Genomic DNA, 20,256 nt, shown 5'->3' with positions numbered 1-20,256 from the left:
TGCCTAATACTTCCAAGGCTGTGGCCTTGATACAAGGACCAGGAAGGTGCAAAGGTCACAGGGAAGTGGGCCTGGGAACATTGCAAGCAGTCAAGGAGAGGGAAGGAGGGCAAGACAAGATTGCTGCTAGAGGGTTCCTGAGTCAGGACCCAGAATCGTGGACAAGCCTAGGTCTCCCCTTGCATTGCACCTAGCCACCACAGCATGGCTTTCACAGACTGCAGCTTGGCCCTGAGGCAAGGTTAGACTGTGGGCTGCAGTTGGCCACAGTCAGACTGATGACTGCTGATACCCCTGGAATGGAGCGAAAACAGAGTGGTGGACACTGCTGGCGGGTGATGTCCTGAAGAGGACGCTGTGCTCCAGGGAGCAATGCGGGTCCTAAGCCAGATAGTGGAGCAGAGTAACGATGGGTGAGATGCAGCCCAGGAGGTGATGCATGACATGGACTAAGCTAAATCCTGGTGTGAACAGCAGGAGGTGCCACAGCAGTGAATTAACCCCATTACACTTACAAATGCCACACTTCAGAGTTGCCTTGGAATCTTTTAAATCATGAAGTTCATCATCCGTCTATACTGAGAATAGAGAGGACCCTTCAAATGGCAGGTCCAGAGGCACCTGCTGGACTTCCTGGGCAGCCCTAAGGACTGCAGCAGTGAAAGAAATTTGTTTTGTGTCCTCTGATAACTTATCCTTAATCTTTAATATTAGAGTCCCAGAAATGAAAGTCATAATGTCCTAACAAAGCCTGTTGGTTGCTAATTCTAAGTTGTAACTCATGTAGAATAAATTTTCCTACCAAAGGGAGTCAAGTTTTTTGGCATCCTTTGATTTAAGAGTAACAACTCATTACCAAACATTCCCTCCTATTGGCAGCTGAAACAACCAACGACCAAACAAATATTCAAAGCTTTGGGAGGGCATGTAGCCTCAATCCCGTTTGGAGGTAGTGAAGAGGGACTTTGTCACAGGGTTTTGTTGGGTTCTAAAATTGCCTCAGTTGGTTAGATCAAGTGAGAGAACACACAACTGCAGCCAAAATTTCAACAAATTCATGTGACAACTTCCTAACTTCCTCCACGTGGATATCCGAGACTGACACAAGCCTTTTCAAAAGTTCCTGCTAGTCTTGAAGTCATTGGATGGAGGGGAGGGCCCTTACACGGTAACTGACTCATCTCGGGAAAATAAGGATGAAGTCAATAGAGGCTGAGCCTCCTCTGGCAATTTGGTGGCAAGATCCTCCTGTAGTGTTATCTTTTGCTCCACATTGGGCCTGGTACTGGGTGTGAGATCACCAGGAAGTTGACAAGAAGACTCCCCACACAGTCAATGATGCTAAACAGGAGTGGTGAAGGGGGGACCCAAAGATGGGACGGTGCCTCCATAGGTTCTAACTAGGCCACAGAAAAGATGCTGGTCTCCAATGCCTTTCCAGCTGTATGTTCCCACCAGTACAGGCTGCAAGGTCTCAGAAGTGGCCTGGGTGGTAAGTGCTCAGAGGAAATGATTAGATGTACTTTGCACTTAGGAGACATAGGAACAAGGGATGTTAAGAGGCAGGTATTTAACTAAGCGAGTAGTCAACAGAATTTTTAATGACTACTCAATTAGTTGATAGGCAGCCCAGCTCGCACTGTCTGGGACCAAACCCCACTGCAGCTCTGCAATTTAACATGCCGTAGGAGTGGGAGAGCAGGCTGCCTGGCTCCTATTGCCTTTTAAACTGCAGAGCTGCAGCAGTGTTTGGTCCAGCACCCAGTTACTAAGCCAGGCTGCCTGCCCAGCCAGCAGCAGCCTCTGTCCACAGGAGGTCCCAGCAGAAAGTTGGGAGTTCCCACAAACAGGGGCTGCTTCGCAGCAGCAGCCCCTGCCCTCCCCCACTGCCTCTGACAAAGGCAGCAGAGATGGGGGGGACAGGAGGCATCATAGAGACAGTACTGGGGGGAACCAGCTTTTGAATCTGAAGATGAAGACTCAGCCTCCTCTGACCACCGAAGTCAGCACCAAGAACCTGGAGATGACCAAAGCAACATCATCTTTCTCAACTTTGAATGTACCATAGGATGAGAGCTCCAAGAAACGAGCAGCTGCTGTGGCACTGGACCCTGCACTGATAGAGTTGATGGTACTGTGGAAGTGATTTCCTGCACCAATGGGGAAATTGGGACTGACACAGACAGTAAACCCATTGCTGCTGCAAATGCCTCTGGCTAAGCGAAGACAACAGCACCATAGAGCTCTACTCGCTGAAGACGAAGAGGTCATCTGCCTTGCTCCAATGGTGAACTCAGAACAGCTTCATTCTAAAAAACTTCAGCCTAGCCTCATCATCTCTGGTCCTAAGCTTGAAGGACTTCGTGACAAATCCACCTTCTGAATTACTTGACTAAGAGATACTGTCTGTCAAGACTGTAAACTCACTAGTCTGGAGACTGTTTTCTTCTACAATTACATTTTGGGAAGCACCAAGCTTACTGCAGAGGCATCTTACATATTCAAAAATCCAATGGATGGATCCTTGTATATATGTGAAATTAGTTTATATCAAACTTGTTCAGTTTTCAAGTGAAAAGATGCTGGGCCTGATTTTCCACTCTGTCCACAGGAGGTCCCAGCAGAAAGTTGGGAGTTCCCACAAACAGGGGCTGCTTCGCGGCAGCAGGAGAGCTTAGAGTCCATCAGCAGAGCAGCAGGAGTTGACCTCCCCTGGTCTGGAAAAATCCTTCATTCGAGACTGGTCAGGTCCCAAGGGTGCTGGACCAGGGAGGTCCCACCTGTATTTCTATCACCAAATACACAGTCCAGCTAAAAATACCAAATATCCAGTCCAGTGGTTCCCAAGCTATTTACTATTGTTGACTTCCATACACAGCTCTGTGTTATGTGGGATGCATCCACACAATATCATACACACTGTCTGGCTGGCCCTGAGAATGTCACATGGGCTTCAGCTGGGTACTGACTGGGTTGCAAGTGACCCCGGGGTTGAGAACCATTGGTCCAATCCTTACTATTCTTCATGAAACAATTCTAGCAAACATGGGTAAAATGGCTACATTATTGTTTGGAGCAGAATTATATCAAAGCTATTAAATTAGTGGCATGTTTCTGAAATCTTTCAACATCATTGTAAAGAGGCAAGTAGTAAATTACCTGGTGGAGGGGAGTATGTTCTCTGAAATCCAGATCTGCATACCAAGCTACAGAACTGAGCAGGAACACGCTGGTACAGCCTGTGGCACACCTGCTTGCCAATATTTTTTCCTTCTACATATTTTTTAATCCGTTGGAAGGCAGTTGATAAAAGAGAATTGTATATTTTTTCTATCTGTAATATAAACAATAGTAGTGTAGAATGAAAACTATACTTTTGAAAGCATATGCTGTGACAGTCTTTAATCTAACAAGGCCTTTTTTATATATATTTTGATCTAGTTCGAATAGCCAACATATATCTAAAGTGTGGGAAAAAACATGGCCCCGGTGCTTCTCACGGAAGTCAACTAGAAAACCACTGTGCCCTGTTCCAGTGATTTTTGAATGGATGACTCGTGTTGTACGGATGTAGGTATCTGCCATAAATGCCAATGCGTATGTGGCTAGGACCTGATCCAGCTAGGGGCTGAGGGTATCTTGTGAGGATCCTAACTTCAGTAAGAGTTAGTCACTCAATCTCTCACAGAATCAAGTGCATGCTGAGAAGTCTTTGGACTGAATTGTGCCTTTCAGTCACAGTTCTGCATCACAAACTTTTAGGAAGATTGGGTACTGCAATACCTTTGGAAGAGGTGTCTGGGAACATATGAGATATCAGAATGGATGGACCACTGGTCCATCCAAACCAGGTTACTGACTATGATAACGGCCAATACTAGATGTCTTGGGATAAGGTACAAAAACCCCAGTTATGGAATAACCTGTCCATAAAAAAAGTTTCTGACTCACTTAGGCTGTGTCTACATTGGCCCCTATTCCGTAATAGGGATGCAAATGTAGCACTTTGGAATAGGCAAATCCGCGGGGGATTTAAATATCCCCCGCGGCATTTGCATTAACATGGCTGCCGCTTTTTTCCGGCTTGTAGATAAGCCGAAGAAAAGCGCCAGTCTGGCCGCGATCCTCTGGAAAATATGCTCTTTTCCTGAGGATCTCTTATTCCTACTTTCAAGTAAGAAAAGAGCTTATTTTCCGGAGGATCGCGGCCAGACAGGCGTTTTTCTCCGGCTTATCTACAAGCCGGAAAAAAGCGGCAGCCATGTTAATGCAAATGCCGCGGGGGATATTTAAATCCCCCGCGGATTTGCCTATTCCAAAGTGCTACATTTGCATCCCTATTACGGAATAGGGGCCAATGTAGACACAGCCTTAGAGATTAGCATATGTCCTGAGGCTTGATGGTTTATGCCCCTTCAGGTATCTGAATTTTTTAAAAAGTAATCTTATCTACTGGAACCATGAAAGATTTAATATCCATAGACCTATGCAATCCTGTTTTAAATTAGGGATGTGAACAGCAGTGTTCCCTGTAAACTGCTCAAAAGCACAGTTTGAAGGTAATTATTCAGCCTCGCCCAGTCAGAGGCGGAGCTGACTCACTGAAAGGGCCTGATTAATCACCTGTGAAGCTGTGCTGTTTATCCAGTGAGCATCAATCTTAATGGGTGATGCTTGCTTACCAGATAAGGGTTAACCATTATCTGGGAGCACACAGGGTTGGGAGATGGCAGCCTCACATGGGGCTGGAAGTAGCAGCCTTTCCCTCCCAACCCTGGGCTGCCACTTCTGTCCTGCTGGAGGCTGCTGACTCCCAGCACATGCGGGCTTGCAGCTGACAGCCCAGCACTGGATCAGAAGCAGCCAGGATGGAGCAGCCTCTGCCTGTGCCACAGGAGCCACCCTCGCCCATTGATTTTGCACTTATTCTTTTTTAAACAGCATAGCTTTCTTAACTCCATCCAGATTCTTGTAAATGACTGCTCTTAAGATTCCTTCTGATTTCTTTCACAAGGACACTCTTTACCTTAAGAACACGAAGCCCAGCTTTTTCAAACTGTTTTTCTCGGTCCTTGAATTCCTGACAGTATGATTCTACTGGAGAGATCTGGTAATGCATTTTGGTACCCCTTGTCTTGCCTCGAAGTCTTTCTGAAGGATAACCAGTTTCCAGTAGGCCTGGGTACAAGCAGCAAACTAAATTAATAATAATTTAAGACTTTCCACTTGTTAAATTCACCCTAAATGCAACAGTCAGTGGAGGAAGAAGTTAAGAGTTTATTTTGGTTGCTCAGGTAAGAGAAGAATGTTACATAAAGCAAGCAGTTTGGGGCATATGGATCAAGGCTCCTCCTTTCCACATATTTTTGAAGCAGTAATGACTTAAGAGTTCTGTTAAGGGAGGCTGAGATACTCTATCCTTTCATGCTTTATGGGTCAACTGGTTATTTCCAGTAAGTCGTGAGTTTATTGCTAAATTAGTTTTAATTTTAATATTTCTATTTTAAAAAAACATGAAGGATATTTGGGCCCTGATCCAGAGCTCATTGAAGTCAATGAAAAGACTTCCATTGAGTTCAATAATCATTGGATATGGATACTACAGCATCTTTCTACACTCATGTACATTTAAACAGGGCAACTTCGTGTCCAGATCTAGAAAGTCTCTAACTGATTCAACTCTGCTAAGGACATTATAGCTTGCATTTAAATTTGTTGAACACGTCATGTCTGTTAAATCAAATTCTGCTAAAGGAACCGACGAAAAGTCAGAAACAAGAGATACAGGATGTAACCTCTCCATTATGTATCTCTGTATTTGCATATCTATATTTTATACAGTGGAATCCATGTTAAATGACCAGGAAAAATGACTGGCTTTTAACTATAGGGCATATAAAACTAACCTGGAAAACAATGATATTTCAAAGACAAGAAGTTGCCCATTGAGGTGGTATTTTGCACAGGTTTCAGATTCACTCTTATTGTAACACTGTTAAAAACAATTAATGGACTTAACTGACATCAGTAATTTCTATACTAAAGTCCAAGGGCCTGGGTCACTCCCACCACAGCAACTCTATCTGTGGGACCCTCATAGCACTAGGTCTGCTGCCAGAAGATGAGTTGCAGCAAGCAATCTATAAAGCATGCAGCACCAGTTCAGCAAGGGTACGCACTGATGCAGCACATTTCCCAGGGAGCCTCAGCTAGCTGGCCCTTCAGGCTGCCTTTCTTAGAGGAACTCCCAGAATGAGGGCTGACTACCCACATCCGCATGGCTAGCTGAGTGGGATAAATTGCAACACACTGCAATCTTGCCCAGTGGATCAATTAAAGTCAACACAGTCTTTCAAGGGTTTGCACAGTGCCTATTACCGTAGTATATAAGCACATAGATTAATGTGATTCTACTGTATTCGCACATATAAGCTTATCTAAATACCAGTAGTACATATACATACTCTCTGCTTCATATTTGTTTTTATTCCTTTAACCACACTGACCCTCTGACAGCAGCAGTTCCTCTTCTTTGGCTCTATTATTCTCTTGCGCATCACACAGTAAGTTTTCAATCACGAACACTGCATCAATCACAGCACTAGGAGGACCTTGAATCTCTAATCTTGCCTTTCCACCAATCACTTCCTCTGATATGGACACACCAAAACGTTGCAGACGAGAGAGTTCTGTATGATCTTTTTTGCTTAGGTTAAAAATGTGATTGTTTTCTATAACAAAAAGGTGACTTTCCTGGACTTGCATTATGTTCTTGATCCATATTTTTGCTGCTTCCAATGTTTCACAGCGATTTCCAATAAGTTCAATGGCTGGTCCAGTGTTTGTATTCTCAGTTTCAGCCTGTCTTTCAGAGCGTGATCCTGAAAGAAATACTGCTTATATAAGTGCAACTGGTAGACTAAGAAGTTCACGAGTGCTGTCACAAGTTTCTATATACAGCCTGAGACTTTGCATCACAAAGAAACCTTGCTGCCCTTATGATACATTCAGAATGTGAATATTATGACTGACTCAAAGGAGTAGATTGAAGTCAAATGAAATGGCAGTTCCTCTTCTGTGAGCCATTTAGAAACTTTTTCTTTCATTTTCATCTTTTTCCACATTCTTCTAACATGTGGTTTAAGCTGCAGCTGCTATTTTGGGAGACACTGGAGATGATGAAATTAAAGGTTTATACAAACTGAAAATTTAAATCTTGCTTTTAAGTCTCTAGTTAAGACTGTTTTCATGTTCAGAGAATACATGTTAATTCTACAGGGAAATGAAGGAGATGGCACTGTCCTACTCACAAAGGAGCCCTTTTAAATCCCTTCTGGTGTTTGGCTATGGATAAAATAAAGTACTTTTTGCACCTTAACTACATCTGGATTTTTTTTTAAGTAGGATGTAAATCGGTGCTCAAATCGGTGTTTCACTCACATTCGCTTTGCATTAGCTAGTTGGAACATGTTTCAAATGACAACATTCTCAACTTGCATTAAAGAGTCCACTGATGGAAATGGTAGTGGGCTGGGGTGCTCCCTGCAATCATGTGAACATAAAAGGCACAATCCAAATACAACTTACCTGACTACAGGCAGGGAAGCAATGCCACCCAGGACATTGTCTTGAACTGAAATTTTACCCTTTGGCACTGAGACCCAATCACACAAAGTACTTTGCTCCATCAATTCCTACTGATGGTAATGACAATACTCAGCATCTCACAGGACTATGCCAAATGTTGAACAAAACTATACTGGAAACTTTAAAGTAGTGGCTAAAGACCAGGCACTCCCTACTGCAGGTGTAAGTTTTACTGTTAATTAAACCTATACAATAAGCTCTGGAACTTTATAGTATCTAAAATGCCTAGGTCCCCAAAGTTTAATTATTTTTTTAAAGTTAGTCAGATGTATTAAAATTCTGGGCATGGTTCTAGGAAAACTTGGGGGGGGGGGGGGGAATAAGGAAACAACTTTCAAGATCACCACATTGAAAAGGGACAGCTGCATTCATGTCCTCTCAGCAGGTGGCCTCTGATAAAGATGTCTATTACAATCTAGATGAAAGACGAGTTTTCTCTCAAATCAACCAGTGATGATTTTCACTTGGATCTCATTTTGATTAATTAGAAACTACTATACAGGGCATGATTCAGGCCTGGATTGTATCTGTTTCCAATAGCATAATCCAGAGATATGTACAGGGGGCACCTTCTCTCTCTCCCTCCCTCAGAGTGGCTGCCTCAGGGACTGAATCAAGCCCCCACCACACCTAAGTTAAAGGGTCCTATTGGTCTTTCTCTTGATTTGAACTGATTGAAGTTTATTTTCATTCACTGGATCAATGACAATTAATTAGGCATAAAGGATGGGTTAGACAATTTCATGGTCAATAATTAGACTTGTAGCCATTCAAGCCAGAATACAGAAGGAGGATTAAAACTTGTACATTGGACAGGAACTCCTCTTGCCCAGAAAGGCACAACTGGCACAACTGGCCAAGTGAGTTACTGGAGGCCAGAAGGGTCATCTTCCTTTGAAGCATCAGCTACCCAAACACGGATGGGGCAGCAAGGACCTGAGTCGGACATGACAAATCCTGTGTTCTACAGAAGGATGGTTCTGATTAGGGATGTGAATGGTTGGATGGGTAGGGTTGCTAACGTGGGTGGAGGGCTGCTGGCTCCTAGCTTGTGAGTGCTGTGAGTTGGCAGCCTCGCATGGGGGAGGAGGTGTGGAAGTGGCAGGAGGAGGGAGGAGAGCTGCCGGCTCCCACTCTGTGCAGGCTTGCAGCCTGGAAATTGGCAGCCTTCTGTGGAACAGAAGTGGCGGGGGTGGGGTGGAGAGGTAGCCGGCTGCCATTCCACCTGAGGCTGCCAATGCCCGGCCTGCAAGCCCGCAGCCCAGCCTGGGGTCGGAAGCAGCCGGGCTAGAACAGTGGGCTGAAACGCTCCCCGCTGCCCACCCCAGTTATCCAGTTAACCAGTTAAACGCTAAATTAACTCATTAAATGGGATTTTACATCCCTGGTGCTGATTGTGCTCTGAATCTGTTTGCATGAGTTGGAATGAAGATGCCAAAGCAGAGCAGTTAGAACTACCACTGCCAACAGTTTACCATACCCAGTGGCTCCTGAAATGAAAGGAATGGGGATGAAGATGATTGATTGGAGAGAATAAATGATAAATGTCAAAGCTTAGCTTCCTCCATTCTACATTCACCTTTAAAAAATCCTGCTTTTGAACTAGCAATCCCAAAGATCTGCACTCAACCCTAACTCCTGATAACAGCAATGTCAATGACACGGGCTCTTCAAGGGGCAAAAGACTGCAAGGTGTCCGAAGAATTGAACAGTTAGTTCGTCAATTACTTTTTTTTTTTTACATGAATGAGAATCTGATAAGTCAAAAGCAGACTAATTCAGTACCATAACCCTAATACAAGTTTTGCAAAACACAATTTTAGAGGAGGTAATACATCTTCCCCATTATACCAATGTTGTCTTTTTCACCTCTGCCTGACAAATAACAAAACAGAGTCAAAAATTAAATGCAGAATGCCTAGGTGGTCATGTCACCCCTAGACAATAGATTTTTATCAGGAGAGTATAATTTTCAGTACCTTATTCACTCTTTGTATACTTTACTTACTCAAATTGTCACTTTTGTTGTATGCCACATCTACTCTCAGTTTGCTTTTTGCTGAATCAAACTTGGCTTGGAAAATCTTGAGGAAAAAAAGATTTAGAATCACATTACAACCAGTTATGTGTCAAAGCACTAACAAATGAACAGAGTCTCTTTCGCCAGATTTCTCTTAGGAAAGCAATTTTAAAAGTTTCCTTTCACACAAGACCTAATGCTGGTTCCCAGTGCCAAGCCTTGTTCCAGAGCTTTGTACGGGACATAGAAGGCATTCTTCCAGTTCCATCTGGGGATAATACGTGGGGAATCCATATGACCAGGCTGTGGCTGCTATTATAGCTTATGGGCAGAAACAGAAGCTGCCTAGTTCTCCTGCTTGCAGTTTTATACTGATGGATCGAGGCTGTGCACTGATGCACTAACTATCCTCCTACCTAACTCACAAAGCACCTCTCCGTATCTCATGTGGAAAGCCACTAAGGAGCACTGCTCTGTGCCTGTGCAGCAGGTTTGGGCTTCCTGCAGACTGAGCAGTAAAAATTTATGTTGGGTTTTTAGCCTGAAGGCCTGTGGTGAAGAGAGAACAGGCTTTGGTAAGTTAGTGAAAAAACTGGCCGTGTGGGCCAAGAAAACACAGAGACGAATGATAACCAAATGTAATTTGTCAGAGTTCTGACATATAGAAAAACTGTAAAAACCATCTTCAAACACCATAAAAAATACATTGCAAAATAATACAACATTAGAAAATAAGATTTTACACTGAACTATACTGACAAAAAATGAAGAAACTGAACAGTAAATCTAAAGCATAAGTGAGCAAAAGTCATTGCTATTAAACTTGGACATTCTTATTGCAGGTATTGCAAAAACAAAGGGACAACATCAGAATTTACATGCATAGTGGTATAAATTACACGTCAATGAGTGGGTATAAGTCAGTTTATGTGACTCTAGGAGTCAATATCGATGTAACCTACATATTAATGGCATGGAAGAGATGATCCATCAGGAAAAGCAACTAACAGGAAGAACCAAGAAGGTAGGAGTGTCTATACCTTTTTGTAGTTCTTCAGCATGTAAGTTATGCTTGGATTTCCTTACTCTCAATTACTGATACATACTGTATTACATTTCACATCTGAATTTGGTCAGGAGTATGATTCAATAGTCCAGGATAGCCTTTCAGAGCAGAAGCAAAAGCAAAAGCAAAAGCATAAAGTAATCTTTTTACCAGCCCATACTCCATGGTTGCATCTTGCCGCCTGTCTACACTGGCCGCGAGTATTTGCGCAAGAACACTGACCTTGTACTGTACAAAATCAGTGCTTCTTGTGCAAATACTCTGATGCTCCCGCTCAGGGATAAGCCCTCTTGTGCAAGTATTCTTGCGCAAGAGGGCCAGTGTAGACAGCAACGTTAATTTCTTGCGCAAGAAAGCCCGATGGCTAAAATGGCTATCAGAGCTTTCTTGCGCAAAAGAGCGCCTACACTGGCACAGATGCTTTTGCGCAAAATATGTGCTTTTGCACAAAAGCATCCGTGCCAGTGTAGACGTTCTCTTGTGCAAATACTTTTAACGGAAAAACTTTTCCATTAAAAGTATTTGCACAAAGTCATGCCAGTCTAGATGCAGCCCATTACTTTTGCTAGTCTATAGGCTCACACCTCACCTTTTAAGACAATGAGAGTTTTGGGTTCAACGAGAACCACATCAATTTGTCATTTATCATTCTATTCTGTAATATATAGATACCTAAAATAGCCATGTATAAATAACCTGGACTAAATTCTCTGCTGGCATAAACAGGTAAAGTTCAATTGAAATCACCAGCAGAGAAGTTGGCCTCATGTGTTTACATCCTTGTCTACTACAGAAAGCCAACTGGGCAAAAGAGGGGCTAGCATTCTGCAATGCCACACTAGCATACACATTCTAGAGGAATTGTTTCTCACATAGGCTGATTCCTGTTCCCTGCCAGGGCGCCATTTATTGTCTCAGGAAATGTCAATCAGACTACAAGTCCAATCTTGCCAGATTTAAGCTTGCCCTGGGTTTATTAAAAAGATACATTACTATCCATTTTTACAAATGTTATATATAGTTTGAAAGTCAGAGGAGTAGCCATGTTAATCTGTAACTTTAAAAACAACAAGCAGTCCTGTGACACCTTAGAGACTAACCAAAATATGTATAGTATTATGAGCTTTCGTGGGCAAAACTCACTTCTTCAGATGAGCTTGAGTGGATATATAGTTTGGTATGTAAAGTACTTTATCTTGTAAAAATACACAAAAACTTTCTTCATAGTTATTGTGAGTTCTTACAGTTAATGCTAATCCTCTTACCTTATGGGCAGAACTATTATTTGGATGGATCACAAAATACACATCTAACTTCATCCCAGGATGTTCCTTTGCAAAGTTTAACACTTCGTCAATCATGGTATCTGCCAATTCATCCACTGTCAGATGTAATACTCCCAATCCAATTACTGGGAAGGAAACTGAAGGAAAACGATACTCCTGAATCTGAAGCAAACATCTTGACATTGCAGTTTTTAGCGTCTGCAGAAAATAGGGAGAGTTTTAGCCCTTATTTTACTTTCTGGCATGAGAAAAAGGAATGAAAACCCTGTTTAACAGAACATCACCTTGCGTTCATCACTGCTGCTCTGTGATGACCATACTACGTGCAGCACAGACTTACAGGCCAGATTGTATCCTTTTGTCATTATGACTTTCTCACAATATGGAGGAAATTTTTCTAACTGAAACTGAAATTCCTCCTGAAGAGATGAGCCTGCTTTTTGCAGAATTGTTCTTGAAATGCTTCCTCTTGACAGATCATTCATGACCACAGAATTAACAATAATCGCAGTCTGGAAGACAAGAACACAAGCTTTCTGTATATTTCACTTCAGTAAATGCATATTTCACCTGCACTACTGTTAGATCTTCACTTCAAATGTCCCTCTGCAGCCTGCAGAGTTTTTTCTTAAACTCCAGAAACTCCCCCTTTTAAGGGACACCTATACTACAATGCTGTGTCTAGACTGGCCAATTTTTCCGCAAAATCAGCCACTTTTCCGGAAAAACTTGCCAGCTATCTACACTGGCCGCTTGAATTTCCGCAAAAGCACTGACGATCTCATGTAAGATTGTCAGTGTTCTTGCGGAAATACTATGCTGCTCCCGTTCTGGCAAAAGTCCTTTTGCGCAAAACTTTTGCGCAAAAGGGCCAGTGTAAACAGCCCAGATTTGTTTTCCACAAAAAAGCCCTGATGGTGAAAATGGCGATCGGGGCTTTTTTGCGAAAAGTGCTTTTGCGGAAAAGCGTCCGTGCCAATCTAGATGCTCTGTTCCGAAAACATTTTTAACAGAAAACATTTCCGTTAAAAGCATTTCCGGAAAATCATGCCAGTCTAGACGTAGCACAAGTGTCTTTCGATGTGCAGAATATATAACAGCGTAGCTCTCTACAAGGGTTCAACAGCAGTATAACGGGTGAGGCAAAGCTCAGGCAAATAAATGCACAGATGAAGAATGTGCTTAGGTATACGAATACATTGCTTACACTCCTGTGCCTCCCCATCTACACTGCTGTTATAAGCAATATAGAATCACTGACTCCCTGTTGATGCAGCCTTTCCCCAGGGCAAAGAAAGGCTCCAGCACCCAACACAGGGGTAAGAACAGCAGAGAAAGGATCCATCAGCTCTCTGCTGTTGGAGCCCTTTCCCTCTGCATGGAAAGGCTCTGGCAGGGGACCTGTTCAGTTCCTAGAAACTCTCCTTGCTGCAATGAAAGGCTAGGCCAGCAAGGAGCTTCTGAAACTTAACCTACCCCCTGCCAAAGCCGTTCTCTGACATGAGTAACTACAACGGCAGTAGGTGCAACAGGCACTGTAGCATGTAGCTATACATAGCCTACATACCACAATGAGCGGTGTATACTGTCAATGTAGCCTTAGAACAGTAAGCTCTACTGGCCATGCAAACAGTCCTCTGGTCAGGAGCACTTTGGGAGGATGGAAATCCCTGAGCTTTCTCTTTCTGCCAATCACATACTCCCTAGGGCTCCTGCAATTTGAAACTCCATTTGTGAAACACAAAACTTGAGTCTAACCTTAGCTTGACTGTTTAAGAGTAGCTAAAAATACGAGGCTTTGAACTACTACCATTTAATCACTCATGAGAAATATAACTTTCTATAGTCAGCCAACCAATGGCCATAGAATCATAGAGCCACAGAGCAGGAAGAGACCTCGGGAGGTCATCAAGTCCAGCCCCCTGCCCAAAGCAGGACCAATCCCAACTAAATCAACCTGGCAAGGGCTTTGTCAAGCTGAGACTTAAAACCTTTAGGGATGGAAATTCCACCACCTCCCTAGGTAACCCATTCCACTGCTTCATCACCCTTGTAGTGAAATAGTTTTTCCTAATATCCAACCTAGACCTCCCCCACTGTAACTTGAGTTACAATCACCATAATTGATACTCTTTATTTTCACCTCTATAAAAACAAACTTCTTAAGGAGTCCAGCTGTTTCTTTAACAAACAAAATATGGAAAATTCTGTGAAATATAGTCTGTGAAATACTATCAGGTGACACAGCTTCAAATCTAATCACCCTTTCTGGTTTGCTCATAACTAGGATAGCCATTTTTTTACCAGATTTTCCAGCTATAATAAATAAAATAGGGCTGTTTAAATCACATGCTGGTTAAAGATGATATGTACACTGGTTTTAGAAAATATCTTCAGCTGTTGTAGTATATACTGAATGCCAGAATGGTGAGACTGAGGACTGGTCTATGCCAATGCTATAAGTTGATCTAAATTACACTACTTCACTTACGTAACTGAAGTCAATGTAAATTGGGTCAACTTACAGCAGTGCCCACACTAGGGATGCAAAATCCTGTGTAATTAATTAAACGTATTTAACTGGTTAACTGCTTCCACGGGGGTGGATAAGAGGCAAGCCAGCCAGGCTGGAACATCCCCCTGCCTGCGGTACAGCAGGCCAGCCAGGCTGGAGTGGCCTTCCGCCATGGGCAGGGACTGTTCCAGTCAGGTTAGGGTGCCCTTGCCCACTGCACGGTCGGCTTCTCTGGCTACGCTGGGCCCATCACTGGCAGGGACTGCTCCAGCCAGGCCACCGGTTAACCATAACCGGAAAGTATTACCTACTAAGGGTGATGCTTACCGGTTAACCAATTAACTGATTAACCATTCAGATCCCTAGTCCACACGATGGGAAATATTCTCCCATCGACATAGCATGTCTTCACCAGACCTACTAAATCAACACCGCTGCGTCAATTGCAGCAGTGAAGGAAAAAGAGTGAGACAGATTCATGGAGTTTAGGTCCATCAATGGCTATTAGCCAGGACGAGTAGGAATGGTGTCCCTAGCCACTGTCTGTCTGCAAGTGGGTTACAGGGGAAGGATCACGTGAGGATTCCCTGTTGTGTTCCCTCCCTCTGGGGCATCTGATATTGGCCACTGTTGGCAGACAGGATACTAGGCTGGATGGACCTTTGGTCTGACCCAGCATGGCTGTTCTTATGTAGATTGCCCTGCCCTACTCACTCAGAAAGCTTTTCAAACTCAATAGCCATATAATAAGATGACACGTGGGTATATATTGTATTGATCTACTAATTCTAATGTTGGGTAGCTGAAGGCAAGAAGGAAAGACACATATTTACGGGATCAATACATCATGCCCCCTGATCTTTTACGATCCAATCCTGCATAGTGCTGGGATGGAACTCCATGCTTAGCACTTCACAGGAACAAAGCCCTCAGACTCCACCGTGAAGACTTACCTGCTGATCCTCAATGTGTCCTCTTACGACATGTAGGCAAAGACCTCTGATTGTGATGGAATTTAGAAGCTGGTTTGCTGAAGCTGGCGGAGTCTCCTGAACTGAGTTGAAGTCACTCCTGCCCAGAAACTCTTCACAGGCCTTTTTCATTGCTGCAACTGTGGGCTCAGCAATGTTCACCAAGCGGATTTCTTTGACCCAGCCAAATAACGGAGCTAGCTCAACAAAATTCTTAATAGTCTGTACGATCACATGAGCACATAAGTCTAATGGGAACCCAAAAATTCCTGAGCTCACTGCAGGGATAGCCACAGAGCTTATATTATTCTCTGGAGCATTAACATATTTCAGGACACTTATAATGGCTGCCTCAAGTCTCTGACAACATCTCTCACTTTCATATACAGACCATCGTGGACCTACTGCGTGAATAATTTTCTTACACGGAAGCCTGCCTCCACCTGTTACCGCTATTTGACCTGTGTTAAGTGTTCCATGGCGTTCAATGTAACTTTTACTCTCTTGTTTAATTTCTGGCCCACCAGCTTTCGCCAGGGCAAGTGCTAGGCCTCCAATATGGTCCAGATGTTCATTGGCTGCATTCACCAAAGCATCAGCAGTATGTCTTGTCATATCATCCATCCAAACAGATACCTCAATTCCTTCTTTCAGGCTTTTCCTGTACACTTCAAGAGGACATTTTATACTTTTAAGCAGAGATATACACCCAAACTTCTTTTCAATGAGGTCACGTAGACAGCTCTCTTGTCTCATGAGGATTTCATAAAAATCTTTATTGATGGGAATTGTTAAGCTTTCCTCTGTATCCATGCTGGATACTAGATAATAAAACAAATTACGAGAAATGCTGTGATCCAATATCTAACACATTTTTAATGCACAACATATTTTAAAGCTTTCAATCATTATTTTTTAAATTTACTTGAAATGATAAAGGGAAATTACTCACTGAACATTCTTTTTGTCATAGTCTGCTCTTCTCTCATTCTACCTTCAAAACATAGTAAGGATCATAGTTCTCACTAAGGCGCGCACCTGCATGGCCACGCACAAAAATTCTTCCCCCGCCCACCTCCTCTGAAGAGCCTCATGGCAGTACTTGCACAGCAGGCGGCTGCTCCAATGGGTGGGGCTGGCTGAGACAGCGTGGTGAGGAAGCCACTAGGGCGGGGTCCAGGACCTGTCACAGCCGCCTCATGGGGGGAAGCCTGCTCCAGTGGCCAGGGTTGCCACGTGGCAGGGAAAACCAGATACTGTTCTGGCAGCTGGGGCCCGGAACGGGACCTGCCGCTTAGTAAGGGATGGGAGGTGTCTGCTCTGGAATGCTCCATTGCGGGGGGAGGCAGTTTCTGCTCCCGTAGCCGGGAACATCTATGTGTTAATAAATTGGGTGCCATGATGGCACACATCCAAACCAGCACATGACCTCAATATTGGTACATGGGCCAAAATTCACTCCGCTCATGGAAGGAACACCAGTAAGGACAATTTTTGGTTCCCTTTACCAATAATGAAAGGAGACAAAGACCTTACAAGTGAAAGCTTCCTTTATAAGTCCCAGCCTGTCCTTGTTCTTGCTCATTCACTTGTTAAATGCTATGACTTTCACTCTCCTCCTACCCCAACCAGGTCAATTCTTTGTCTCCTAATTCAATGTGCAGCCTGTAATGATTTTGTCCTTATACCAGGCTACACTTACACCCTTACACTTTCTTCCAATCCGATGCTGTTCCCTGACATCCCAGGAGGAGCACTTCTTCCTTCCTCTGTCCATGTGGACTTCCCTGTCTGAGAGATCCCATCATCCCATCCTTTTTCCAGGCTTTCACATCCTCCCTCCTTCCAATCCTTTATGCATTACCACAGCATGGAGAGTCCAGTTCGATTGTGAGGAACAAAGGAAGTTCAGCATCAATACTGTGGAGCAGCCAGAGATCTACCTCTTCCTACAAACCTGTGAGCACTTGGTTCTCCTGTCCCATGTTCTCACCCAACAGGCTCACTCTTTAGTTCTGCAGCTTCTCACAGGCCCACCCTTTGAGCCCACCACAGGCACATTCTCCCTAAAGACTGAACTTCAAGTAGCACTGTAGGAAAAGAAAATGGGCCACCAACTTGCTTCACATAAATCACCAAACAGATGTCAGTTTAACATTTTTTAATCAGACTCCCAGAAGCTAGCAATGTAGAGTTGCAAAGATCTTTATACCATTACCAACCCCCAAAGATATACGCTTTTCTGTGTCAGTAGATTTTTATAAAACTACATACAATAAGCACCTGGCTAACTTGTTTGTGTAAATCCTTACCACTTACATGAGTTTACCATACTTTACAGCTGAGTTACAATACCTATTTCTCTGCACAGTTAAAATTTAAAAATAAGACCGTTCTGCATCCCTTTGTTAGTAAGATATACTGAATTTAAATGGCTTTCCATCAAACAACTTTTCTTCAGCACACCTGTAATGTACTTCTAAAGGTGCGAGGAAACCAAATAAAACTAGCGAAACATAAAATTGACATCCTTAGCAAGCCCTACGATTTGGTTTGTTTCAACTAAATCATTTGCATGCTTTCAAATATACTTGTTCCATCTGCAGTGAAATTTCAGTTAAAAGAAGAAGGGTATAAATTCATAAATTCTAATCTGCTTCATAACATAAATAGAAAACATCTTACCTGAATAGCAATCCTCCCCCAAGGTCTCTGGATTGGATGTCTGAGTAATAATACAAAAAGGAAAAAGTAAACATATTATATTACAGTATCAGAACGGTAGCCATGTTAGTCTGTAATTTTAAAAAAGGGAAGTCCTGTGGTACCTTAGAGACAAACACACACACACACACACACACACATATAGTAACATGAACTTTCAAAAGCTCATGATACTATACATATATTTTTGTTAGTCTCTACGGGAGCATCTACACAGCACCCTTAGCTCAAAATAAGTTACGCAATTTGCACTATGCAAATTGCGGAGCTTATTTCGAGTGTATTTTGAAATAGCTTAATTTGTAATTTGGTGCTGTCTACCCAGTATCAAATTTTGAAATAACTTCCCATTCCCAAATGCCCCTTTAGCCCTCGTGAAACGAGGGTTACCAGGAAGCCGGAATAAGCCTCCCATTATTTTGAAATAACGGGCTGCTTCAATAGACGCCCAATAGCTATAGCTCTGAAGTGCAGACATATCCTAAGGTGCCACAGGAATACTCATATTAAATCACAGACATATATAAATATATACTCTAGTGAGCATGTGCAAACTAAGATGTGTCAAAGGTTTATAATTTAGCCAAATGTAGACAGATTTTCACAAGGATGGCAAAAGGACAAAGACCACTACCCTGCCAAATTTCAAGTCCCTGCTCCAAGGCCTAGGAGACCTGTAGCTTTTCAAAGAGAAGGTCACCTGAATTTTCTTAACATTACAATAATGTATTCAATACATTAAAAGGTAATGTGTTGTTCCCTTGCCTTGTTCTTGGATATGGCTCAGCATTTTGGCTGAAAATCATTTATACAGAATGAATAATACTGATCTACAAACCAGTGTTCAAAAACATTTATGTGAACTGATTCCTGTCATTCAACTTATGATCAAACTGATGTGCACACGCACATACACAGAAATGTGTCATTAAAAAATCATGGAACATTTACTTTGGGAAAAGGAGAAATAAAAAATGTGAAATATACTTACAATACACTACTTACACATTTAATGTAACACAGTACTGAAGGATGCTGCCCCTCCATGTTAGAAAAAAAAAGACATAGCAAATAACAAGGAGAAAACATCAATGACCAGAACATCAAATTAACTTTCTCTGGGGCACATTATCTACTTCCAGAAGCTGTTATTTACCCCAAACTAAAACATTCCTTGAGGGAAAAACAACCCAAGGAACATGTTGGATTGAATCTTTCAAGGCCTTGCAAGAATTTGGCCTTGCAAGATTCAACCCAGCACATTCCCTGGCCCATGCTGATTGTTTTTCCCATGTGGGACATGTTTCAGTTTTGGGTAAATAACAGCTTCCTGAAGAGGATAAAGTAACCAAGACAAAGTCAATTTTATGTTCTTCTGGATATTTCTTTTCTCCCTGGGGCTAACTATGGGAGAAGGTAAGGAGCCTCAAAAAGCTATTTTCCAATATATGAAGAGTGTAGGGCACTTGTGTGAGATGAAGGGCTTTCAGGGAGGGGGGAGGATGGGGCAGTAGGGAAAGAGAAGAGGGGCACTCCTCAGGCCTTTGTCACTAATGACCACATGGCTACATCAGGAGCTGTGCTGGCCAGAAAATCCAGTTTGTGCCTGGCTTGAAATTTCGTCAGGGATTTGAACAGGAAAATCTCTGTTGGGATTTGATGGGGAGTATTCCTTGGAGAAGGGCTGAAACGCAGGAGCCCAAACCCAAATGAAGGGGCTTCTCCACAACTCTGGCCCTGAAATATGCGCAGAGAGGGACATGACGTAAGTTTTACAGCAGTCCCCCACCTTGTGTGTACAGGCCACTATCAGCTGACAAATCATCTCCTTCTGCAGGCACCTGGTTTATTTCCCTGGCCGTCAAGCCAGATCACACACAAGGACAGTACCACCTATTGGCTACAATGCTGCTTGTTTCTTTCAGTCTAATCAGCCATCCCTCCAATATCTTTTCTCCTGCCCTTAAATACTGACTTGGGTACTTTGGCCCCCTCCCCCGAATAATTCTTTGACTCTCCTTTCTTCC

At 43.0% G+C, this 20,256-nt stretch overlaps 1 protein-coding gene across 13 annotated transcripts in view; it reads right to left on the bottom strand.

Moving 5' to 3' along the window:
- PARP9 (poly(ADP-ribose) polymerase family member 9) overlaps positions 1 to 20,256 on the bottom strand; it is a 32,613-nt gene that overhangs the window by 5,432 nt on the left and 6,925 nt on the right. For 4 of the 13 annotated variants that reach the window (XM_089779689.1, XM_075933199.2, XM_075933198.2 and 1 more), the window contains 9 exons: positions 18,191 to 18,230; positions 17,463 to 17,595; positions 15,488 to 16,326; positions 12,304 to 12,531; positions 11,999 to 12,217; positions 9,656 to 9,731; positions 6,507 to 6,881; positions 5,027 to 5,178; positions 3,160 to 3,334 (listed from right to left, as the gene is read on the bottom strand). In XM_089779689.1, coding sequence (XP_089635815.1) covers positions 3,160 to 3,334; positions 5,027 to 5,178; positions 6,507 to 6,881; positions 9,656 to 9,731; positions 11,999 to 12,217; positions 12,304 to 12,531; positions 15,488 to 16,326; positions 17,463 to 17,490 — 2,092 coding nt within the window. In that variant the 5' untranslated portion in view covers positions 17,491 to 17,595; positions 18,191 to 18,230. Of the gene's footprint in view, positions 1 to 3,159; positions 3,335 to 5,026; positions 5,179 to 6,506; positions 6,882 to 9,655; positions 9,732 to 11,998; positions 12,218 to 12,303; positions 12,532 to 15,487; positions 16,327 to 17,462; positions 17,596 to 18,190; positions 18,231 to 19,234; positions 20,255 to 20,256 lie in introns of those variants that run through there. The other 9 variants (XM_089779690.1, XM_089779686.1, XM_006137646.5 and 6 more) reach the window with 5 other exon arrangements.

This window comes from Pelodiscus sinensis, chromosome 7, assembly GCF_052426305.1.
Source record: "Pelodiscus sinensis isolate ZL-2025 chromosome 7, ASM5242630v1, whole genome shotgun sequence".
Taxonomy (NCBI): domain Eukaryota; kingdom Metazoa; phylum Chordata; order Testudines; family Trionychidae; genus Pelodiscus; species Pelodiscus sinensis.
The sequence above is the reverse complement of the archived record's forward strand: the minus strand, read 5'-3'. Positions and strand labels throughout refer to the sequence as shown.